The 25,994-nt window shown below is 44.1% G+C and overlaps 2 protein-coding genes across 4 annotated transcripts in view; one reads left to right on the top strand and one right to left on the bottom strand.

Annotated features, from left to right (window-relative positions):
• The window catches only part of nom1 (nucleolar protein with MIF4G domain 1), a 69,525-nt gene extending 53,880 nt beyond the window's left edge, over positions 1 to 15,645 (bottom strand). The window contains exons 1-3 of the mRNA XM_085987537.1: positions 15,161 to 15,645; positions 14,013 to 14,593; positions 8,095 to 8,231 (exon numbers count right to left, since the gene is read on the bottom strand). Of these exons, the coding sequence (XP_085843663.1) occupies positions 8,095 to 8,231; positions 14,013 to 14,593; positions 15,161 to 15,464 (1,022 nt within the window). The 5' untranslated portion in view covers positions 15,465 to 15,645. The remainder of the gene's footprint in view (positions 1 to 8,094; positions 8,232 to 14,012; positions 14,594 to 15,160) is intronic.
• Positions 15,646 to 15,867: 222 nt separating this feature from the next.
• lmbr1 (limb development membrane protein 1) overlaps positions 15,868 to 25,994 on the top strand; it is a 261,948-nt gene continuing 251,821 nt past the window's right edge. Inside the window, exon 1 of one of the 3 annotated variants that reach the window (XM_085987540.1) lies at positions 15,868 to 16,169. In XM_085987540.1, the coding sequence (XP_085843666.1) occupies positions 16,107 to 16,169 (63 nt within the window). In that variant the 5' untranslated portion in view covers positions 15,868 to 16,106. The remainder of the gene's footprint in view (positions 16,170 to 25,994) is intronic. The other 2 variants (XM_085987538.1, XM_085987539.1) reach the window with 2 other exon arrangements.

Genomic DNA, 25,994 nt, shown 5'->3' with positions numbered 1-25,994 from the left:
AGGCAGATTATCTGAACGGCAATAGATTGGGAGAAGGGGAAGTGCAACGAGACCTGGGTGTCCTTGTGCACCAATCGCTGAAGGTAAGCATGCAGGTGCAGCAGGCGGTTAAGAAGGCAAATGGTATGTTGGCCTTTGTAGCGAGAGGGTTCGAGTACAGGAACAAGGATGTCTTGCTGCAGTTGTACAGGGCCTTGGTGAGACCGCACCTTGAGTATTGTGTGCAGTTTTGGTCACCTTATCTGAGGAAGGACGTTCTTGCCATGGAAGGAGTGCAGCGAAGATTCACCAGACTGATATCTGGGATGGCAGGAATGACGTATGAGGAGAGATTGGGTTGATTAGGCTTATACTCGCTGGAGTTTAGAAGAATGAGAGGGGATCTCATTGAAACTTATAAAATTCTAACAGGACTAGACAGACTTGATGTAGGAAGGATGTTCCCGATGGCCAGGGAGTCCAGAACCAGGGGGTCACAGTCTAAGGATAAGGGGTAAGCCATTTAGGACAGAGGAATTTCTTCACCCAAAGAGTGGTGAACCTGTGGAATTCTCTGCCACAGGAGGCAGTTGAGGCCAATTCATTAAATATATTCAAGAAGGAGTTAGGTATATTTCTTAAGGCTAAAGGGATCAAGGGATATGGGGAGAAGGCAGGGACAGGGTACTGAATTTGGATGATCAGCCATGATCTCATTGAATGGCGGAGCAGGCTTGAGGGGCTGAATGGCCTACTCCTGCTCCTATTCTTCTATGTTTCTAAACCAGGATGAAGGGCCATGGCTCACATTGCAGGAAACAATCAAGATTGAAAAGCGCAAAAGACGACAAGATATCTAATTCAATAGTAGACTGAAAGCAAAATACTGCGGATGCTGGAAATCTGAAATAAAAACAGAAAATGCTGGAAATACTCAGCAGGTCAGGCAGCATCTGCAGAGAGCGAAACAGAATTAACATTTCAGGTCGATGACCATTCGTCAGAACTGGAAGAAGTTTGAGATTTACCAGTTTATAAGCAACTACAGAGCCTGGGAAGTGGGGGTTGGGGGGGCTGGGGGAGAGGAAAGAACAAAAGTGGGTGATAAATGTTGGCCAGGATACCAGGAGAACTCTTGCTCTCCTACAAATATTGCCGTGGGATCTTCTAAATCCACCCGAAAAGGTAGATGGAGCTTCAATTTAACATCACATTTGAAAGAAACCACAAAGTAGCAAGGAAGTATTAGCTCATTTCCTGCAGTGGGATTTGCTGCATGAAGGGTGCGTAGGAGGCTTACCAGGGCAGGCACGATGGGCCGAATGGCCTCCTTCTGTGCTGTAAGTTTCTATGAACTTCTAACTCAGAGGAGAATGCTACTACTGAGCCAGTTGACACTTCAGAAACAAAGGGCTAGATTTTCGTGGAGCTGTCAGGCGGGGTTTCAGGCGTGGTGGGGGGTGCGGGGAAAGGGGGCAAATTCCAAATTTGGTGGTCCCGACACCATCCCACCCAACGTAAGTTTCAGGGGCGGCGGGTACCCGCCCCGCACTGGGACCTGCCGAAACCAGGCGGGAAGGGATTAGTGCCAATTAATTGCCTGTTAACAGGTAGTTAACAAGCAGTTTTTAGCCTAATCCCTATTTTGAGGGGTTTCGTGTGGGTTTCCCGACGGCTCCAAACCACGCCAGGTTAGAGCAGGCGGGCCGTCGGGTTGAAGGAGTTGGAGGGGGTCGCTGGGCGGGCTCAACAAGGTCAATCAAGGGAAAATCGCGCAGATTGGCCGGACGTCGAAGTAGGCGGGTCAAAAACCCGAAAGGGGAAGTCCCGCCTTCTTCCCGACAGATTCAGGAAAATCTACCCCAAAGTCTTTGGAAAAAAATGTCATCCCTCCATTAGATCAAGATGTAGCAATGCAACCACTGCACTGGGGGGGAGGGGAGACATGGAAGATATGACAGATAAGGCCCATAAGCAAATTCATGTTCCAGTGGAGAAACCCTGTAAAAACAACTTTTGACAAATTGCTTTTCACAGAAATCACAGAAACCCCACAGTGCAGATAGAGGCCATTTCGGCCCATCGAGCCTGCACCGACACATATCCCACCCGATCCCCGTAACCCCTGCACCAACACATATCCCACCCTATCCCCGTAACCCCACGTATTTAATCCCCCTAACACTAAGGGTCAATTTATCATAGCCAATCAACCTAACCCGCACATCTTTGGACTGTGGGAGGAAACCGGAGCACCCGGAGGAAACCCACGCAAACACGGGGAGAATGTGCAAACTCCACACAGACAGTCGCCCGAGGCCGGATTCGAACCCGGGTCCCTGGTGCTGTGAGGCAACAGTGCTAACCACTATGCCACCGTGCTTTTCATATGGCTTTTAATAAATGGCCAACTGGAACAGGGGTCATGTGTGCGTCAGAACTGAGTTTGTGTTCTTGCAATTATCACGCCAAAAGTACTCGTGAACATTGTATTAAAATTGGTCTAAAGCATTTCTAACCCAGTGTAAAAGAGTTTAGGATACTTTTAATGAGCCGCTCCCATTTTCTGTGGTTCTCCCCTGCTCCCCGTAATCATAGAAATTTACAGCACAGAAGGAGGCCATTCGGCCCATCTTGCCCATGCTGGTCGACAAAGAGCTATCCAGCCTAATCCCATTTTCCAGCACTAGGTCCATAGCCCTGTAGGTTACTTCAAGTGCATATCCAAGTACTTTTTAAATGTGATGAGGGTCTCTGCCTCTACTACCCTTTCAGGCAGTGAGTTCCAGACCCCCACCACCCTCCGAGTGAAAACATTTCTCCTCAAATCCCCTCTAAACCTCTGACCAATTACTTTAAATCTATGCCCCCTGGTTATTGACCCTCCCTGCTCTTATATTCTATGCCTCGGCTAATAAAGGCAAGTATCCCGTATGCCTTAACCACCTTATCTACCTGTCCTGCTACTTTCAGGGATCTGTGGACATGCACTCCAAGGTCCCTCTGATCTTCTGCACTTCAGTGTCCTACCATTTATAGTGTATTCTCTTGCCTTGTTAGCCCTCCCCAAAAGCATTACCTCACACTTCCCCAGATTGAATTCCATTTGCCACTGTTCTGCCCACCTGACCAGTCCATTGATATTGTCCTGCAGTCTGCAGCTTTCTTCTTCATCATCAATCACACGGCCAATTTTTGTATCATCTGCAAACTTCTTAATCATACTTCCTACATTCGAACATACGAATTAGGAGCAGGAGTAGGCTACTCGGCCCTTCGAGCCTGCTCCGCCATTCAATAAGATCATGGCTGATCCGATTACTCCACATTCCCGCCTACCCCCGATAACTTTTCGCCCCCTTGCTTACCAAGAATCTATCTACCTCTGCCTTAAAAATATTCAAAGACTCTGCTTCCACCGCCCTCTAAGGAAGAGTGTTCCAAAGACTCACGACCCTCTGAGAAAAAATTTCTCCTCATCTCTGTCTTAAATGGGCAACTCCTTATTTTTAAACAGTGACCCCTAGTTCTAGGTTCTCTCACAAGAGGAAACATCCTCTCCACATCCACCCTGTCCAGATCCCTCAGGATCGTATATGTTTCAATCAAGTCCACCTCTTATTCTTCTAAACTCCAGCGGATACAAGCCTAGCCTGTCCAACCTTTCCTCATCACACAACCTGCCCATTCCAGGTATTAGTCTAGTAAACCTTCTCTGAACTGCTTCCAGCGCATTTACATCCTTCCTTAAATAAGGAGACCAATACTGTACACAGTACTCCAGATGTGGTCTTACCAATGCCCTGTATAACTGAAGCATAACCTCCCTACTTTTGTATTCAATTCCCCTCGCAATAAACGATAACATTCTATTAGCTTTCCTAATTACTTGCTGTACCTGCATACTAACCTTTTGTGATTCATGCACTAGGACACCCAGATCCCTCTGCATCTCAGAGCTCTGCAATCTCTCACCATTTAGATAATATGCTTGTTTTTTATTCTTCCTGCCAAAATGGACAACTTCACATTTTCCCACATTATACAGGAAACTTTTTTTTATCCGGCACGGACAGGACCGACATGGTGCCGGTTCATCAAAAATTCCGGATAACCGAACGCTATAGTAAAAGATAGGGAGAGCTGACAGCTCCGTATAAAGCAACAAACCCTGTTGCTTAGCAACTGTAGAACAATGAACACAAGTTTCAAGCGTCTCTGTAGCTTAGCAACAGCTGCAGCCACACCCTTGCACAGCACAGATGGAAGGCGGCAAATAAATATGAAGTAAAACCTACTCCTGAATTTTGCCGGTTAACCGACATTTCCGGTTATTTAGGTGCCGGTTAATCGAAAGTTTCCTGTACTCCATTTGCCAGATCTTTGCCCACTCACTTAACTTATCTATATCCCTTTGTAGCTTCCTTATGTCCTCTTCACAATTTACTTTCCTTCCTATCTTTGTGTCATCAGCAAATTTAGCAACCATACCTTCGGTCCCTTCATCCAAGTCATTTATATAAATTGTAAAAAGTTCCACTGATCCCTGTGGCATACCACTCGTTACATCTTGCCAATCAGAAAATGACCCATTTATGTGGGGGTTAGGTTGATTGGCTATGATAAAATTGACCCTTAGTGTTAGGGGGATTAAATACGTGGGGTTACAGGGATAGGGTGGGATATGTGTTGGTGTAGGGGTTACGGGGATCGGGTGGGATATGGGTCGGTGCAGGCTCGATGGGCCGAAATGGCCTCTATCTGCACTGTGGGGTTTCTGTGATGCCTACTCTGTTTCCTGTTAGCTAGCCAATCTTCTATCCATGCCAATATGTTACACCATGAGCTTTTATTTTCCGCAATAACCTTTGATGTGGCACCTTATCAAATGCCTTCTGGAAATCCAAGTACAGTACATCCACTGGTTCCCCTTTATCCACAGCACATGTTACTTCCTCAAAGAACTCCAATAAATTGGTTAAACATGATTTCCCTTGCACAAAACCATGTTGACTCTGCCGGATTACTTTGAACTTTTCTAAATGCCCTGCTATAACGTCTTTAATAATAGCTTCTAACATCTTCCCTATGACAGATGTTAAGCTAACTGGCCTGTAGTTTCCTGCTTTCTGTTCCCCTCCCTTTTTGAATAATACATTCACTATTTTCCAATCTAAATGGAACCTTCCCCGAATCTAGGGAATTTTGGAAAATTAAAAGCACGCATCAACTATCTCACTGGCAACTTCTTTTAAGACCCTAGGATGAAGTCCATCAGGACCCGGGGACTTGTCAGCCCGCAGCTCCAACAATTTGCTCAGTACCACTTCCCTGGTGATTGTAATTTGCTTGAGTTCCTCTCTCCCTTCCATTTCCTCATTTACAGCTATTTCTGGGATGTTACTTGTATCCTCTATAGTGAAGACCGATGCAAAATACCGGTTCAATTCAACTGCCATCTCCTTATTTTCCATTATTAATTCCCCAGACTCACTTTTTATAGGACCAACGCTCACTTTGTTAACTCTTTTCTTTTTTAAATATCTAAAGAAACTCTTACTATCTGTTTTTATATTTCGAGCTAGCTTTCTCTCGTACTCTAATTTTTCTCTTCTTGTTAATCTTTTAGTCATTCTTTGTTGTTTTTTATATTCTGTCCATTCTTCTGACCTGCCACCCACCCATCTTTGCGCAATTATATGCTTTTTCTTTAAGTTTAATACTGTACTATCTTTAACTTTTTTAGTTAACCACGGATGGTGGGACCTCCCCTTGGAATTTTTCTTTCTTATTGGAATGTGTATATTCTGTAATATCCCCTTAAATGTCTGCCACTGCAACTCTATTGACCTATCCCTTAACCTAATTTGCCAGTTCACTTTAGCTAGCTCTGCTTTCATGCCCTCATAATTGCCCTTATTTAAGTTTAAAATACTGGTCTTGGACCCACTCTTCTCTCTCTCAAACTGAATGTAAAATTCAATCATATTATGATCGCTGCTACCTAGAGGCGCCTTCACTATGAGGTCATTAATTAATCCTATCTCGTTGCACAATACCAGGTCTAGTATAGCCTGCTCTCTGGTTGGCTCCAGAACGTGCTGTTCTAAGAAATTATCCCAAAAACATTCCAGGAACTCATCTATGCTACCTTTGCCCATCTGATTTTTCCAGTCTATATGCAGATTAAAATCCCCAATGATTATTGCCGTACCCTTCTGACAAGCTCCCATTATTTCTTCCTTTATACTCCATCCTACCATGTGGTTACTGTTAGGGGGCCTGTATACCACTCCCACAAGTGACTTCTCACCTTTATTATTTCTCATCTCTACCCAAACTGCTTCTACATCCTGGTTTCCTGAACTTAGGTAATCCCTCTCTATTTTGCTAATACCATCATTAATTAACAGAACCACCCCTCCACCTTTTCCCACCTTCCTAAATGTCATGTACCCATCAATATTTAGGTCTCAATCTATGTCATCCTGCAGCCATGTTTCTGTAATGGCTATCAAATCATATTTATTTATTTCTATTTGCGCTATCAGTTCATCTGTTTTGCCTTTAGTTTTGTCCTTTTATTATTTTTGTAACCTTTAGCCTTATCTGTTGATTTACTCTTAGATTTGTACTCTCTATCCCTTCCTGTCACGGTCTGTTTATCATTTCCCATATTAATACCTTTCTCTATTGCCTTGTCTCTAATCTTTGAATTACCACATCTTCCCAAATTTGATCCCATGCCCCCAATATTTAGTTTAAAGCCCTCTCTACCGCCCTAGTTATACGATTCGCCAGAACACTGGTCCCAGCACGGTTCAGGTGAAGAGCGTCCCAACAATTCAAGTCCAAATAATTGATATATATCACAAAAAGCAAAGGACCCAGTACTGAGCCCTGCAGAACCCCACTGGAAACAGCCTTCCAGTCACAAACACACCCTTCGACCATTACCCTGCGTTTCCTGTAATGATTGAGTAGCTGCAGTATCTGAATTTTTTGCGCCCAAAGAGATCTCACCCTCAGGACTAACACAGATCAAGTTTACCTATTTAACTGGAACACTTAATTTGCTTCTAGTCTGTCCTGAAGAAGGAAATACCAACATACACAAGCTTGATTTAATTACAATCTCCAAATTGAATTAAGTTCATTCACAAGTCTAAGTGAAAGAACACAAAGTTTTGCACAATGACTCACTATTCATCTATCAGACCTTTAATTATGCACTCTCTTCCTTCAGCAGTAAACAATACTACTTCTTTTGTATCACAAATCTCCAATTAAAAGATCACAGTAAATTCTATGCTGACATAAAATTGCAACTGCGAATCTATTTTACAATGTCTTGTTTGCTCATCTCTGGCAATGTTCCAAACTGAACTGAATAGAAAAGGTGTAATTCACAAAGGAAACATGGTCCTTCTGGCTTGATTAGCACATCAAACCATTCTGGGTGAAAGGACCACTGGACTTTCTTCCAGATTAGCCTTTTCCCTATCACAACAAGCCTGAAAACTGCTCAAACACTGAAATCAGCCAATTTGTTATAAAGTTACTGCTCTTTAAAAGGTTATTCCAAAATTTGTCACAAATATTGTAACAATTCAAATATTTACAATAGCACAACTTAATCTCAAATAAAAACAGAAAATGCTGGAAACACTCAGCAGGTCAGGCAGTATCTGTGGAGATGGGAAGGTGGGGTTAACGATTCAGGTCGATGACCTTCTGACAGAACCAGTTCCATGGTCCAGGCTCATAGAAATAAGGAACCATTTTCTCCTTCCAAAGTTTTAACGGAGATGAGGAGAAATTTCTTCACTCAGACGGTGGTGAACCTGTGGAATTCTCTACCACGGAAGGCTGTGGAGGCCAATTCACTGAATATATTTAAGAAGGAGATAGATAGATTTCTAGACACAAAAGGCATCAAGGGAGGGGTATGGGGAGAGAGCGGGAATATGGTATGGAGATAGAGGATCAGCCATGATCATATTGAATGGCCTACTCCTGCTCCTATTTTTCTATGTTTAAGAAAGTAAAGTTCTCTAAAATCAACAGCAATATAGTTTTCATTATGGCAGCAGTAGAAAATGTTCATATTCCTACCTATTCAGAAGTCCTTTTACAGTCTTCTTTAGTCTTGCAAGTTCTTCCTTCTTCTTTGCATCCACAGTTTCAGCCATTTCACGCAATTGTGGAGGAATATACTTCCTGGAAACAGTGCCCTCATTTGTTGTTTGCTCCTAATGCAACATGATGGAACAGGTTATACTAAGTGAGACCTATTGAACAGTGTTTTTGGGGTATTATCAGGAACTATTTTTGAAATATAAAAAAGACAAATTATTCTATAATGAATAAATCTGAAGGAAACCTATATTCAAAAAGTTAATTTTAAAAGCCAGTTCTCTAAGGGCTAGTGAATGTTGAATTAGATACCTATATAGCAGAATTAAATGTTGAAATGGTTCTCATGTGCTCTACTGGCTATCCAGGTCACTTCATGATCTTAGTACGAAGTCATTTTAATGTTATGAGGAAGTGCCATTTAAACTGCTGGGGATTGGAGTTCTGAACTTGGGTGCAAGTATATTTGCAGAGCTCTCTCTTAACGGGCAGGTGTATCTAGCAGCGTATAATATAACTCGGGTCTTGTAGGCTGTGCTTGGCACTCTAAAGCTATCACTCTCAGACAGGTATTACAATATAACTACCAGCACAGGACTGGTTAGGACACTCAAAGATACATAATCATCACAAATGGGCATTACTGAATTTATGCGCATCTCAGCCAAACATCAGAAATATTGTCAACTGCCGACATGACTTAAAATTATGTAGAAAAATGCACCAAGGAGCTTTACAAAACATTAAGAACTGATGTGATTGAAGGCTTTGCCCACTAATTGTGAGGCAAATTAATAGGAGGTCAGGGATGTGTGGTACAGAGCATTTGGACGGGGCTATAGTCCTGGAGGATCTTGCTGAGGTTATAGACCTGGGGTAACTTAGAGGTTAGGTGGGGCAAGGCTATGGATGGCTTTATAAAGCTGACTGGCTGCCTGAGGGAATCTCCCAACACCGGTTTTAGTATCTTCTAGAATCAGATCATGGTGTCTCTTGAGATAATGGGACTATTTTCACTGGAGCAGAGAAGGCCAAGAGCAATTTAATTAGAAGTTTTTAAAATTATGAAGGGTTTTTATAAAATAAAAAGTTGGTTGGGTAATCCATGGTAAAGGGTCATCAATTTTAAAGCACCACTCAGTGAGAAGAGGATTTAGGGGAAATATCTTCACATAGAATCAGAAAATGCTGCAAATGCAGGAAACTGTGTGCTATCCGGCACCGACGGGACCGAGCTGTTGCCGTTCCCTCAAAACTGCCGGACACACCAGCGTTAATGTTGAAGCATACGGAGCTTTTCATCTCCGTATCCGACAACAAACACTGTTGCTTAGCAACAGCTTCTAAACAGTCGGCCCGTACCTTGGAAGCGTCTCTGTAGCTTAGCAACAGCTTCAGAGACTTTGCAGAGCCTGACTGTTGAAAAAAAAAACCATGAGAAGAAAAAAAACCTAATGAAACAGCTCCTGATTTTTGCCGGTGGCTCGAGCATTCCGGACAGTTAGCCTCCGGATAATACAAAGTTTCCTGTACTCAGGTCAGACAGCTTCTGGGGAGAGAGAAACAGAGTTAACTTTTCAGGTCGACGAAGGGTCATCGAGCTGAAACATGAACCGCTTCTCTCTCCACAGATGCTGCCTGACCTGCTGAGTATTTCCAGCATCTTCTGTTTTTATTTCAGATTTCCAGCATCCGCAGTATTTTTCTTTTATCTTTACATAGTAGGTTGTTGGAGCATGCTTTGCTGCAGGGTGTGGTTGAGGCAAAGACCATTGCATTTTTTTTAAAGGAAATTGTATCAATATTTTCAGCAGAGGAAGATGCAGGGCTATGGGGAAGAGCCGTGGGATTAGTTTTGAATTGCTTCAGCAAAAAGTCAGCACAGACATGATCGGCTGAATGGCTGTCTTCTGTGCTGGAAAATGTTATGGTTCTATGACAGGACATTCAGGGCAGAGTTCTGGACAAAGAGTTTGCAAACAGAGGAAGATGGGAAACCAACAAGGACAGCAATGGAGTACTCAAGTCTGGAAGTGACAGGCATGTGGATAAGGGTTTCAGCAGTGGATGGACTGAGTTGGAATGGAGGCGGGCAATGTTGTGTTGGTAAAACCAAGCGATCTTGGTGATAGATATGTTGTCAGATTTAAATATTAGCTCGGGATCAAATATGTCAACATTATGAAAAGTCTGGTTATACCTTAGAAAGTGGCCAAAGAGCATATCAAGGGAGTGGAGTCTGTGGTAGGGCTTTGTACTCCTGATGTTAAGCTGGAAGAAATTCTAACTCATCCAGGATTCATAAGACAATCTGACATCTAACAGTGTAAAGGGTAAAGAGGGTGAAAAATTCCTAAAATGTGTACAGGAGAACTTTCTTAATCAGTATGTTTCTAGCCCAACATGGAAGGAAGCAGTGCTGGATCTAGTTCTAGGGAATTAAATAGGGCAATTGGAGTGCGTTTCAGTGGGAGAACATCTGGGTAATAGTGATTATAATATAATTAGGCATAAAGTAGTTACTGAGAGTGAAAAAGAAAAGCAAAGGTGAAAATAACCAACTGGAAGAGAGCCAATTTCAATGATTTGACAATGGATGTTGCACAAGTGGACTGGAAAGATAAGCCGAAAAAAAACAGTAAATGAGCAATGGCAGGCCAAATAGAAAGGAGGTGCTAAATAGGTTGGCATCACTCAAAGTTAACAATTCACCTGGTCCAGTCAGGATGGATACTAGGTTGCTGGGGTGGATATAGCAGAAGCTCTGACCACAATCTTTCAAACCTCCTTGGATATTGGAGTGGTGCCAGAGGACTGGAGGATTGCAAATGTTACATCCCTGTTCAAAAAAGGGGAGAGGGATAAACCTAGTAACTATAGGCCAGTCAGTCCAACATCAGTGGTAGGAAAACTACTAGAGACCATTGTCAAGGACAAAATTAATTCTCACTTGGAGAAACATGGGTTAACAAGGAACAGCCAGCACGGGTTTGTTAAAGGCAAACTGTGTCCGACAACCCTGATTGAGTTCTTTGATGAAGAGAGGGTTGATGAAGGTAGTGCAGTAAGTGTTGTATATATGGACTTTCAAAAGGCATTTGATAAAGTACCACATAATAGAAGTACATGGTTTGAAAGGGACGGTGGTAACTTGGAATGTAATTGGCTAAGGGATAGGAGGCAGTGAGTAGTGGTGAACGGGAGTTTTTCTGACTGGAGGGAAGTATGCAGTGGGGTCCCCTAGGGGTCGGTATTAGGACCGTTGCTTTTTTTGCTGAATACAGGTGACCTGAACTTGGGCATAGGGAATAGAAATTCAAAGTTTGCACATGATACAAAACTCGGCAAGGTAGTAAATAGTGAGCAGGATAGGCAGATTTCAGGAAGACAGACAGACTGGTGAAATGGGAAGACACATGGTAGATGCAATTTAATGCGGATAAGTGTGAAGCGATGCACTTTGGGAGAAACAACATGAAGAGGCAGTATAATCTAAATGGTATTATTTTGAGGGGAGGGGAATGCAAAAGCAGAGGGACCTGAGGTGCATATTCACAAATCTTTGAAGGTGGTAGGGCAAGTTGAGAAAGGGGCTAAGAAAGCGTATGGAATACTTGGCTTTGTAAATAAGGGCACTGAATACAAAAACAAGGTCACGCTAAACCTTTACAAATCACTGGTTGGGCTTCAGCCGGAGTATTTTGTCCGATTCTGGGCACCACACTTTAGGAAGGATGTCAAGGCCTTGGAGAGGGTACAGAAGAGATTTACCAGGGATGAGGGGCTTCAGTTATGTGGAGAAATTAGAGATGCTGGGATTGTTCTCCTTAGAGCAGAGAAGTTTAAGGGGAGACCGAATAGAGGCATTTAAAATTGAGGGGTTTTGATAGAGCAAGTAGGGAAAACCTGTTTCCTCTTACAAGTGGGTCAGTAACCAGAGGTCATAGATTTAAAATAATTGGCAAAAGAATTAGAGGGGAAATGAGGAGAAATGTCTTCACAAGGAGGGTTATGATCTGGGATGCACTACCTGAAAGAATGGTGGAAGAAGATTCCATTGGAACTTTCAAAAGGCAATTGGACATGTACTTGAAGAGGACTAATTTGCAGGGTTATGGGGGAAAAAGCTGGGGTGTTGGACCAAATTGGACAGCTCTTTCAAAGAACCGGCACAGGCACTGTGGGCCGCACAACCTCCTTCTATGCTGCAAGATTCTACAATTCTAAGGATGTAGCCGAGGGGTCAAGGGAAATGGTGAAGTATTGTAGCGTGTCATCAGCATTCATATGGAAACTAACCCCATGCTTATGGAGGGTATCTCCAAGGAGAAATATGCAGATAAAAGGAGGGCACTGGAGAGATACTTGGGATGAGGGGGTGGTGCTCTCGAGGTTACAATGCAGGGGAGTTGCACTGGATGCATTCAGATTAAGTAGAAATAGAAGCATGCAAGGGCTGCCAGAGATGAACAACAGAGAGGATGCATTAGGGAGGATGGCATAATAGCCATGTCAGATACAGATAGTTTGAGGACAAGGAAGGGCGAAAGCACCATTGTCATAGTTACAGATGTCATTTAGGGCTTTGGTGAGGGATGTTTCAGTGCTCAGAAAGGAGCGGAATCCTGATTGGAGGCATTTAAACAGGGTTTAAGATGAGATAGGCATGGAGCTAGGATGAGACAACACATTCAGGGACCTTGTAAAAGGGAGGTTGGAAATGATAATTAGAAGGATGGATGAGTCAAGTGTGTGTTTTTTTAAATGGAGAGGGGTGCAGAAAACAATTTTGGGGGGGGGGGGGGGGGGTGGTGGTTGCCAGCTAGTTTGGGAGTTAGGAAAGGGTTTTGAGCAAGAAAAGGATCGAGGGAACAAGTAGTAGGGCTTGGATGAGATGAGATTAGCAATTCGCAGCCATGGAGATAGGGGAGAAACTACAAAAGGGAAAGGTGCAGGATTGGAGTGGGTAAGAGATGAGAGAAAAACAAGAGGTGGAGGTAGCTGTGAAGATGGTCTTGATCTTCGATGTGAATAAATTCTTGAGCTCAAGTTTGAAGTGAGCATAGAGGGAGTGGGGACAGAGAGATTTAAAGAGATGGCTGGTAGTTGAGAAGGGGACCCGATGATTGTCTTTACCTTATAGAATCTTGGATGATGGTGAAATAATAGGTGGTTTTGGCTGAGAAAAGGAAGGCACAATGTGGTCTAGCCAGATCAGGGAATTGATGATTAGGCCAGATGACCATAAATGGTCCATGCACCCATCGCGTCTTGATAAAGCACTGGTTGGGGCTATACCACAGGCAGCAGTTAGGCAATTCAACAGTGGTAGAAAGGTCAAAGAGGATCAAAGGCAGGGAAGCTGAGAGTTACAATGAGGGAGCAAGGGTGGCTGGTGAAGATAATAGGAATGGGGAGGAGGGGCAGGGAAGAAAGAATGGGATAGAAAAGGAAATTGTCAGATAGTTTTGCCAGTCATCGAGACCTCAGACACAAAAATTTGCAAAGAATGACAAGATCAAGGGGATGGGCCAAGTATATGATTGAGGGAAATAAGTATGAAGGGTGAGCCTGAGGAAGAATATCAAATTAGAGGGGACTTGGGGAAATTGAGGTGTTGGTCAAAAATCATTCAAGGATGAGGAGTTGCTCAGCACAGAAGCTGAGGGAAAATGGGTGGGAGGACAGCTCAGGAAGAAGTTAGCACTGGACTTGGGATGAGGTGATGAGATTCTTGAAAGAAACATGAAGAAAACAAACTTCTCCAGAAGTTTAAACCTGTTCAGATTTACAGGATTAACGGGTGAAATGCTTCACAATTTTTTTTCGGAGATAGGCAACTACGTTCACAAGTCTTTCTCTTCTGTAAATGCATTACAATAATTGTATAGATATACCCTTGCGTTTCCAAATGTTGGTTGGTCTGGCTGGGAATTCTGTCCATCATCGTCGTCACTGGATTTATCCATGTCCTCGTTGTGAGATGCTTCCACTTCCATCACACCATCCTCCTCACTCTCTTGCTCAGATTCTGAAGGGTCTGATTCCTCTCCTGAGCCCTCTGGATCCTCAGACTGACCCAGGTCACTGCCAGCTTCTTGATTCATGAACTCCTCATCCACTGCGCTCATCTCATCGTCACTCTCATACAACCCCGACATGGAAGCGGCAGCGCCAGGTTCAACCATCCCGAGAATATAATCCAGGCCATCCCGGGCAAAGGCCTGCGGGATGGCCGTTTTATTTTTGCGCTTGTTGAGTCCCAGCGCTCTCTCCAGCCTCTTGATTTCTCTCTCCTCTTCCTCATTAGCTTTCAGCAAGCCTATTCTCCGGGCTTGTTTGCTCTTGTCTTTGGCTTGGGATATCCTCCTGGCTTCCCTGACGGGCGGTGCTGCCGTTGTTGCCGCCACCGTTGTTGCCGCCACCGTTGTTGCCGCCGCCGTGACCACCTCCTTCCTCTCTCCGAGGATTGTATTCCCTGGAATTTAGAAGGTTAAGGTGTGACTTGTTCAAAGTTTGCAAGATATTAGGGGCAAATAGAGAGAAATTACTTCCACTGGTTGGGGAGTCTCGGACTGGGGGACATAGCCTAAAAATTAGAGCCAGGCCTTACAGGAGTGAAATTAGGAAACACTTTGACACGCAAAGGGGGGGTAGAAGTTTGGAACTGTCATCCGCAAATGGCAACTGATATTAGATCAATTGTTAATAAAAAAATCTGTCAATCTCAGATTTAAAATTAAGGGATATGGGGCAAAGGCAGATAAGATGGAATTCGATCGCAGATTAGCCATGAACGCATTGAATGGCGGAACAGGCTGGATGGGCTGAATGACCTCCTCCTGTTCCTATATATTCAAGAGGAGTTGGATATATTTCTTAAGGTTAAAGGGATCAAGGGATATGTGGAGAAGGCAGGGACAGGGGACTGAATTTGGATGATCAGCCATGATCTTATTGAATGGCGGAGCAGGCTCGAGGGGCCGAATGGCCTACTCCTATCTTCTATGTTTCCTATGATTACTATGATCCCGGGTCCGTTTACCTTCCATCTCGCCAGCTTTCCTTTGCGTTGGTTGGGGTTTCACGTCGTTGTCGCCACCATTCTCCTCCTCCCTCTCGGGGCTGTGGTTCAGGTGCTTCCTCTGGTAATAATCTCTCATCCTGCGTTTCTTCAGCATTCTCTGCTCCTTCCTCGTCTCCTTCCGACTTTTCTTCCTCCTTGCCCCGGGGCCAGGATCCTGGGGCTGGGGCGGTTTGGCCGGCGTCGCCGTTTCCACAAACTTCTCCACGTCCACTTTAAACTGCTTCAATGTCCCGGGGCCGCGTCGCTGACTTTTCCTCTTCATTATTGATCCACAACAAAAAAAAACCTTATATACCAATATAAATATTTTATTTGCTGTTAATAAAACATAGGAAACGCTGTTAAAATAACACGGCGCCGAATATGACTTAAACCGGAGTCGGTGTTTATCACACACGACACAGCCGCCATGTGCATTTTGAATAAAAACCGTCGTCTACCGAGAGTCAATCTCCAACTAATCCCGCCTCCTCCCAGTACCGCACCCCGATTGGCTGCTTGGGAACCCAGTCTCCGCCACCATTGGTTCTTGCGCACGTCAATTTTACCCGCGGTCTGTTTTTTTTCACTGACCCCGCCTACTCCCTCTCTCGGCGAGCTCGATGCTGCGTCCAACCTATCGGCGGATGGGATGGAAAGAGATCCCGTGGATTCGGGTTAATGCCAGCCTATGAGGGGTCTTGTTACTGGGCGGGACTGCGGTCGCGCAGTGATGAAGGAAGAGTGACGGGGGATGTGGTGATGGTGTTGCGCCACTGTTTGAAATATTGTGCTGCTGCCGCTCCTCTCGGCTTATCTCCGTCTCCTTATTGCATCGCGGTCGGTTATATACGTTGATGCGGCTATTTCCTATCACCTTTTTTTCCCCTCTGTTGTGGTTGCACATGTTAAGTTTCAATGAAGGATGGACGCTGACGATGTGACAATCAGAGAGCAAAACTTTCACAGCCAGGTCCGGGAGTACATCGTGAGTAGCTGCACCTGCACATGCACCGCCTCCTCTCGGCATCGCCTCTGCGCTTTTGTATTGTTTTCAGCAGCTGTTCCAAAAGGGGCGAAATAAATGCAGAGTGTAGCGGCTCCTATTCTCAATGTGTAAAACGGGTCCTTTTACAAACGAAGGCTTCGCGGTGCTCTTGTTTCTCCTCCGGCTTTGTTTTTCTCGGTGTATATGCGTTAGACTGCCGATTTTTCTTTTTTTTGTTCTTCCCACACAAAAGAACGCCGTTGTTTTGAATTAATCACGTAATCATAACAGTGCTTCAGGTCGTAGTGCCCCTGTGGTTAGATTGTAACTGCTACGCGCTTCCTGAATTTCGATGGTGCGTATTTTTGCTGTGTATATATATATTCTATAATAATATATACATCGACGTGCATAAAACTTAACCGAGCGGGCTGTTTTGACATAGGGGGTTCTGGTCAAGACGCGCGCGCGCGCACACACACACACACGATGCAAAGGTTGATGTCATTATTACGTTGTTGTAAATAGGCCCATAATATCACCTAAGAGACACTAAGACCCTCTGAGTGAAGACATTGTTCCTCATCTCAGTCTTAAATGGCCGACTCCTTATCCTGAGACTCTGACATCCCCCTCCCCTAGTTCTAGACTCTGCAGCCAGGGGAAACAACTTCTCCGCATCTACCCTGTCAATCCTCCTCAGAATCTTCGACTTGGGGCGATTGTTGGCTGTGTTACAAGATTGGGAACAAACGTTTCTCATTCTGTTAGTTTTTCTGGACTTACTGATTTTTGTGGATGTGACTGATCAGCTCCGCATTACGAATTCTACAGTCAACGCATTGGATATGAACTTTGAATACGTGGTTCTGGTTAATTTGAGTTGTACAAGTACTATGGAGTAATATTTAGTATGTTGACAGCAGCATTGTCTCATCCACTGATGTATGTAATTGAAAAATAACGGCATCCTAAATGAGTGACAGTCTTGTTTTAGTTGACGTTAATGCTTTTAGGAAGAAAGAGACAAGCCTTTCTAAATATAATGCAATTTTTAAAAATACAAATTCTGGTATTAAAACTTTGGAATTAGATATAATTGTAATTGCCAGAACTATTTGGAGTATTGTTTTTGTTGTGATTGCAATATTTCTGTAATTACATTAAAAAAAATTATGCCATTAAACCAGCCAGGAACAGTTGCTGACATATAGTTGACACAGTGTTGAGAGAGGTCCTGAAATGAATGCATTTAACCAGAGAGAACATAACATAAGAATTAGGAGCAGGAGTAGGCCATAAGGCCTCTCGCGCCTGCTTCACCAGTCAATAAAATGATGGCTGATCTTCAACTCCACTTTCCTGCCTGATCCCCATATCCCTTGATTCCCCTAGAGTCTAAAAATCTATCTATTTCAGCCTTGAATATACTGAACAACTCAGCATCCACAGCACTTTGGGGTAGAGAATTCCAAAAACTCACAACCCTCTGAGTGAAGAAATTCCTCCTCACCTCAGTCTTAAATGGCCGACCCCTTATCCTGAGACTATGACCCCCTCCCCTAGTTCTAGACTTTGCTGCCAGGGGTAACAACTTCTCAGCATCTAACCTGTCAATCCTCCTCAGAATCTTATGTTTCAATGCGATCACTTCTCATTCTTCTAAACTCTAGCGAGTATAGGCCCAATCTCTCCTCATAGGACAACCCTCTCATCCCAGGGATCAATCTAGTGAACCTTTGTTGCCCCACCTCTGAGGCAAGTATATCCTTTCTTTAGATAAGGAGACCAAAACTGTGCACCGTACTCCAGGTGTGGTCTCGCCAAAGCCCTATACAATTGTAGCAAGACTTCCTTACTCTTGTACTCCAACCTCTCTTGCAATAAAGGCCAACATGCCATTTGCCTTCCATGAAGACTAACTGAACTTGAGCAATCGAGAAAACTGTCGCTTAAATTTTGTCTCTGTTGAAATTTTGTGCCGAATTGTGATCTTGTGATGGATGCACCCAGGTTGGTTACTGAATGCAGAATAAAGCTTCCTCTACTCTAGGTATTGGAAGTGGATACAGTGAAGGGCAAATTAATTGGTAGCTGTGATTTGGCCCTGAGTTAGGAGTTGAGATTGTAGACGCTGGGAAGCCCTGCAGCGGGTAGTCAAAACTGCCCAACGCATTACCGGCACCCGGCTACCGACCATAGAGCACATATACCAGAAACGCTGTTTACGGAGGTCACGGTCCATCATCAAAGACCCCACCAACCCCAGCCACAGTCTGTTCGCCGTCCTGCCATCTGGGAGACGCTACAGATGCATTTGCACCCGTACGACCAGATTTAGGAACAGCTTCTTTCCCAGGGCTGTCATCCTACTGAACTCCACAAATAAACTCTAAAGCCTGCACATCTGCCAATGCACTTTATTATGGTTATGTTAATGTATTACAAGCCAAATGTATGTTGAATGTTTAAATGTCTTAATCTAAATGTACACTCTCGGGAGCCGCAAGCCTACATTTCGTTGTACTGCACTTGTGCACTAACAATGACAATAAAAGTTGATTTGATTTGTTAACACTGGAAGAGAAAGCTGTGGAATGGTCTTACGGAAGTATTAAAGATCCTAAAGCGTATAAATAAGATCAACATCAATGTTTCACATAGATTCTCTAACGTGAGCATAGCCTCAAAATCAGAAGAGCGATGATGAAAAGGCAATTTTGATTTTACCAGTTTAGGATCAGCAAGGCAAAGTGGTAGAATTCTTACCTCTGATTTACAAGGATGTGGGTTCAAATCTCATTTCAGCATACATCTAGGCTGACATTTCAGAGCTGTCTTGGAGGAGTTCTGCATTGTTGGAGGTGCTGTCTTTTGGATAAAATGTTAAACTGAGGTCCTGCTACCAAATGAGCTGAGCTGAAATCAATACAAGCATTTTCCTTGAAATTTCCTCTTTTGCTCTTGTGATATTTTATTCTTGGAGGATAGAAAAAAAATGAGAACTAGGATAGCAAGCTTGAAATTAAGATGAATAATATTGAAGTGCTGTTTAGGTAGTTTAATCACAAAAGTACTCAAGGTCTTGCTTGGCAGTTGCCATTTGAAAGCTGAAGTGAATGAACTTGTCAAAGAACTTGGTGCAGAAAGCTTTGCAGCATCAGAAGTGATTCCTGTGCCACTGGAAAATGAGACACAACCTTGTTTACAAAATGCGGTGATAAAGCAGACAGCGACAAACCCTGATGCATGTCCAGGTTTGTTAGCACAGTATCCACCCGACTGCATTTACACTTGCGACAAGTCTAGGCTTTTCTATTATGCCCATCCTGATCAAACCTATGCAAACGAAGGAGAGAAGGTGAGCGGTAGCAAAATGAGAAAAGAACACCTTGCATTATTGTTGTACGCTTACCAAATGGGCAATGGGACGAGGTGAACCCTCTCTCTTGATTTGGGGAAAAGCAAGAACCCTTGTTGTTTTAAAAATGTGGTAACTTTTCCAGCTGATTATGAAAGCAACACTAATGCTTGGATGACTCGAGCAATTTTCATACAGTGGCTGTGATCTTTCAATGCCAGGATGATGGTGGTGCGAGAAGGTGTGTTTTTTTTGGATTGATAATACCACTTGCCATGCTGTGGCTCTTAATCTTTCACAAGCAGGGGCCAATTTTTACCACCTAACAACACTACTTCCATCATCTTGTCCTGGACCAAGGTGTCATTCATAGCATGGAGCGACACCACAATAAGCAAATCCAGCGCAAGTTGTTATCTGTTTTAGATTGCATGAGGAAATTGATATTTCACAGGTTATGAAAAACGATAGCATGTTGGATGCTATGCACTATTCAGGAGAGCTTGGACTGCAGTGACTCACAGCTGTATTGGTAACTGCTTTAGAAATTGCAGTCTGGTTTCTAGTGAGAAACACAATGAGGAGGTTGATTAAGTGATTGCCGGTTGTTTGTGTGAGACGGAGCTTGATATTTTTGATGGATGATGACCTTGACATTTGCACAGAGATGACTTGCACAGAGATGACTGACGTAGAAATAATTTCTTCTGGGAATGACTCAAACAGTGGCTGTAGAGGATGTAAATGAAGATGTACCAGAACTGGCAATTTCCAAAGTTAGAGGGGTAGATTCTGCACTATGCATTTTGTGTTGATTCATCAATACAAAAGATGGTGAACATTTGAATTTTATGCACTGGAAGGAAAGTGTGGAGGTTAATGACTTCTGATCTGAACAAGAAATAAATCTCAATTTGTTGCAGCATAAAAAAAACCTCACTAGAAGTGAGCATTTTTCATGAGTTTCTAACATGCTATTGTGTTCAGCTTTTCAAAGATGCAAATAAAGGTTGTTATGCACCAGGCCAGCCTTGATTTTTGTGTAGCTTCTCTTTTATAGAAATCCCTGTTTTATTCACCATTGCAATAAAGTGAGTTTGTCTGTATTCAATTGTGGTTTAGCACAGAAGGAGTTTTCATGAGTCTAGTATAGGCAGGCTGTTTTACTGTGAAGGACAATACAGCCAAGCCTGAGCCCGTTCTTAGCCAATATCCACACATGCACTTCTTGGCAAATGTTAGTATTTAGCCAGGGCTTCTATTCCTGTTTGCTGAAGACAACTGTATCATCCCAACTGCAGCCACTAGAAAAGATCTATCATGCATCCACCTGACAACGTGGAAAACTGTCCAGGTATATCCTACCCACAAAAACCAGGACAAATCCAACCCGGCCACTTACAACCCTATCAGCCAATTCCCATTTATCAGCAGAGTGATGGAAGAAGTCATTAACCGTGCTAGCAAGCAGCTCTTGCTCACCAATAACCTGCTCGTCGATGCTCAGTTTAGGTTCCGCCAGGCTCACTCCGCTCCAGTCTTCATTACAGCCTTGGTTCCAACATTGACACGAGCTGAATTCCAGAGGTGAAGTGAGAGTGACTGCTGTTGACATCAAGGCATCATTCTGTAACCTCATGGCCCGGGATAACCCTCACTCTACCATCAGCATCAAGCCAGGGGACCAACCCTGGTTTAATAAGGAGTGTAAAAGAGCATGCCAGGAGCAGCACCAGGTGTACCTAAAAAGGAGGCGCCAACCTGGGGAAGCTGCAACGCAGGACTACATGCATGCTAAAAAGAGGAAGCAGCATGGTATAGACAGGGCTAAGCGATCCCACAATCAACAGATCAGATCAAAGCTCTGCAGTCCTGCCACATCCAGTTATGAATGGTGGTGGACCATTAAACAACTAACGGGAGGAGGAGGCTCCATTAATATCCCCATCCTCAATGATGGTGAAGGGACAAGGCTGAAACGTTTGCAACCATCTTCAGCCAGAAGTGCCAAGTGGATGATCCATATCGGCCTCCTCCTGAGGTCCCCACCACCACAGAAGCCAGTCTTCAGCCAATTCAATTCACTCCACGTGATATCAAGAAACGGCTGAGCGCACTGGATACAGCAAAGGCTATGGGCTCTGACAACATCCTGGCTGTCGTGCTGAAGACTTGTGTTCCAGAACTAGCCGCGCCTCTAGCCAAGCTGTTCCAGTACAGCTACAATACTGGCGTATATCCGACAATGTGGAAAACTGCCCAGGTATGTCCTGTCCACAAAAAGCAGGACAAATTCAACCCGGCCAATTACCGCCCCATCAGTCTACTCTCAATCATCAGCAAAGTGATGGAAATTGTCATCGACCGTGCTATCAAGCAGCACTTACTCACCAATAACCTGCTAACTGATGCTCATTTGGGTCCTGCCAAGACCACTCGGCTGCTGACTTCATTACAGCCTTGGCCCAAGCATGGACAAAGGAGCTGAATTCCAGAGGTGAGGTAAGAATGACTGCCCTTGACATCAAGGCAGCATTTGACCGAGTGTGGCATCAAGGAGCCCTAGAAAAACTGAAGTCAATGGGAATCGAGGGGAAAACTCTCCACTGGCTGGAGTCATAGCTAGCACAAAGGAAGATGGTTGTGTTAATTGAAGGTCAATCATCACAGCCCCAGGACATCGCTGCAGGAGTTCGTCAGGGCAGTGTCCTTGACCCAACCATCTTCAGCTGCTTCATCAATGACCTACCCTCCAACATAAGGTCAGAAATGGGGATGTTTGCTGATTACTGCACAGTGTTCAGTGCCATTCACAACTCCTCACATGTTGCATGCAGGCATGGACTGCTTCATTAAGACCGAGACAACGTTCAGGATTGGGCTGATGAGTGGCAGGTAACATTCGTGCTAGGCAATGACTATCTCCACCAAGCGAGAATCTAAATACCGCCCCAAGACATTCAATGGCATTACCATCACCGAACCCCCCACCATCAACATCCTGTGGGTCACCATTGACCAGAAACTTAACTGGACCAGCCACACATACTGGTGGCAACAAGAGCATGTCGGGCTAGGTATTCTGCAGCGAGTTCCTCACCTCCTGACTCCCCAAAGCCTTTCCACCATCTACAAGGCACAAGTAAGGAGTGTGATGGAATACTCTCCATTTGCCTGGATGAGTGCAGCTCCAACAACACTCAAGAAGCTCGACACCATCCAGGACAAAGCAGCCCTCTTGTTGGCACCCCCTCTACCACCTTACACATCCACTCCCTCCACCACTAGCGTACCGTGGCTGCAGTGTGTTATCATCTACAAGATGCACTGCAGCAACTCGCCAAGGCTTCTTTGGCAGCACCTCCCGAACCCGTGACCTCTTCCGCCTAGGACAACAAGGGCAGCAGACGCATGGGAACACCACCACCTCCAAGTTCCCTTCCAAGTCACCCACCATCCTGACTTAGAAGTAAATCACCGATCCTTCATTGTCGCTGGGTCAAAATCCTGGAACTCCCTCCCTAACAGCGCTGGGAGTACTTTTACCACACTGACTGCAGTGGTTCAAGAAGGCGGCTCACCACCACCTCCAGGGCAATTAGGGATGGGCAATAAATGCTGGCCTTGCCAGCGATGCCCACATCCCATAAAAATGAATAATTTAAAAAAAAAAAAAATCGACCAAGAGTGGCACCAAAGAGCACTAGTGAAGTTAAAATCAATGGAGATCTGAGGGGGAACTCCAATGGCTGGAGTCACGCCTAGGTTACCAAGCTTCTATGATTTTTTGGGAGTCTCTAGGAATTAAAGAATTTTCTGGACACTGCTGCAAGTAATCTGGCAGAAAAATCATAACATTAAAAAACAATTATTTTGAATACTTCCATTTATTAGTTAGAAAAATATTGGAGATGAGGGCAAAAAGGCTGTTTGACTAGGAAGTTGGAGACAGCAGGTCGACAAGAATGCATCCAACCAGAGTTGGCAGCCCTAGTCATACCTGGCACAAAGATCGTTGCCAATCATCTCCGCCCCAGGACATCGCTGCAGGAGTTTCTCCGGGCACTGTCCTAAGCCTAACTATCTTCAGCTGCTTCAACAATGACATTCCCTCCATTATAAGGTCAGAAGTGGGGTTGTTCACTGATAATTACTTAGTGTTTGGCTCCATTTGCAATTCCTCACATAATGAAGCAATCCATGTCCACATGCAACCAGACCTGGGCAAAAATGCAGGCTTGGCATTATAAGTGGCAAGTAAAATTTGCCGAGCACAAGTGCCAGTCAATGACAATTTCCAAAAAGAGGGAGACTAGCTACCTTCATGACATTCAGCGGCATTGCCATCGCCAAGTCCCCCACCATTAGCATCCTGCAGGTCACCATTGCCCAGAAACTGAACTGGACCAGCCACATAAATGACATGGCTAATAGAGCAGGGCAGAGGGTGGCTATTCTACAGCAGGTGGCTCACCACCTCCTGATTTCCAAAGCCTCTCCAAGGCACAAGTCAGGAGTGTGATGGAATTCTCTCATTGCCTGGATGGGTGCAGCTGCAACAAAACTAGCTCAACACCATCTAAGATGAAGCAGTCCACTTGATTATCCCCTCATCCACCCCTCTCACCACCGGCTTGCCGTGGCTGCAGTGTGTACTATCTACAAGATGGACTGCAGCAACTCGCTGAAGCTTCTTTAGCACGTCCAAAACCATAACCTCCACCACCTAAAAGGATAAGGGCAGCCAGAACATAAGAACAGGAGTAGGCCATTTAGCCTCTCGAGCCTTTTCTGCCATTCAACAAGATCAGGGCTGATGTGACCTAACTCCATATAACTGCCTTTGCCCCATATCTCTTAGATTTTTGTTAACCAAAGATATTATTACTCTGATTTAAAATTAACAATTGACCTAGCATCAACTGCCATTTGCGGAAGAGAGTTCCAAACTTCTACCCTTTGCGAGTAGAAGTGTTTCCTAACTTCACTCCTGAAAGGCCTCGCTCTAATTTTTTAGGCTATGTCCCCTAGTCCTAGATAGCCCAACCAGCGGAAATACTTTCTCTCTACCCTATCAGTTCCCCTTAATTTCTTGGAAAATTTGATCAAATCACCCCTTAATCTTCTAAATTTCCGGGTATACAATCCTAATTTGTGTAATCTCTCCTCGTAATTTAACCCTTGGAGTCCAGGTATCACTCTAGTAAATCGACGCTGCACTCCATCCAAAGCCAATATATCCTTCCTACGGTGTGGTGCCCTTCAGATGGGAATAACGTGACTCCCATACCGTCCTGACTTGGACATATATTGGCATTCCTTCATAATCACTGGGTCAAAATCTTGGAACTCCCCACGTACCAGCATTGTTGGGAGTACCTTCACCACATGGACTGCAGCAGTTCAAGAAGAAAGCCCGCCACCATCTTTCCAAGGGCAGCTAGTGATGGGCAACAGATGCCAGCCTTGCCAGTCACACCCACATCCCAAGAATGGTAAAAAAATAATAATCCACCATATAAGATCCCAGAGTGACCCTGGTTCCAAATGATTCGAGGTTGACCCGTATTGGGGACAGTGATGTAACTTTATTCCGCACAGTCATGACTTAATATATTACAGTATTCAAGCAGCAGTTTAGAGAATAATTGGGACTTGTATTACCCCGTTATCCTCTGGGTAGAAGCGCAACTGTGAGCAGACTGCATCCTTTGTGTGTGTGTCTGTCTCCTGGATGCCTCCTTGATTCTTCCTGAAATCATCTACTTTTTGTGGCTGTTAAGACCCCCTTCTTATACCCTTATTCGCATTCAAAACATATGAAGTCCTCCTGAACCAATCGCTGGCTGACACCCAAACCCAAAATCCAATCATAAATATGCCACGTTCGTAGCACCCTGGATTACGCAGGTTTTTAGTCTTATGACACTCTTACATCATCTGTTTTTGACCATCAAGACTCATATTTCGGGTAGTTCTAGCATTACAAAAGGAATATGTCTCTATAGGTAGAGATACGGCCCTTGCTGGTGACCTTTGTTATAATTTACTGCGGATGTTCTGACATTCCAATACAGTGGTAACTGCACCAAACCTTGGTTCCCAGGCTAGCTGTACTCCATCTCCTCCTTACTGTTGGCTAATATCCAACTTTCACCCACAACCTCACTATTCGACTCTAGCAATTCTATTTCTCACCCCAGGTTGTCTTGGTTACAGCTTACTCACAGACTTATAAGCATATAAGAAAGAGGGTTACATACATATAATTCAAGTTATTGCATACAGTTGATGATTACAAACTTCTACATTTAATTCATATACACGATTATAAATCTTTTACTGATGATTATATCAGTAAAGACAGAAAACAAGTATTCTAAAAACCAACTAATCCATGATCTTACAATTTTTTTTAAAACCAAGGTTCAAACAAAAAGAAACATACTTCACAATAACTAGAT

Source organism: Somniosus microcephalus, chromosome 5, assembly GCF_052327205.1.
Source record: "Somniosus microcephalus isolate GS21.2 chromosome 5, FLI_Smic_1.0, whole genome shotgun sequence".
Lineage (NCBI taxonomy): Eukaryota > Metazoa > Chordata > Chondrichthyes > Squaliformes > Somniosidae > Somniosus > Somniosus microcephalus.
This window is presented reverse-complemented; position numbering and strand designations above follow the sequence as displayed.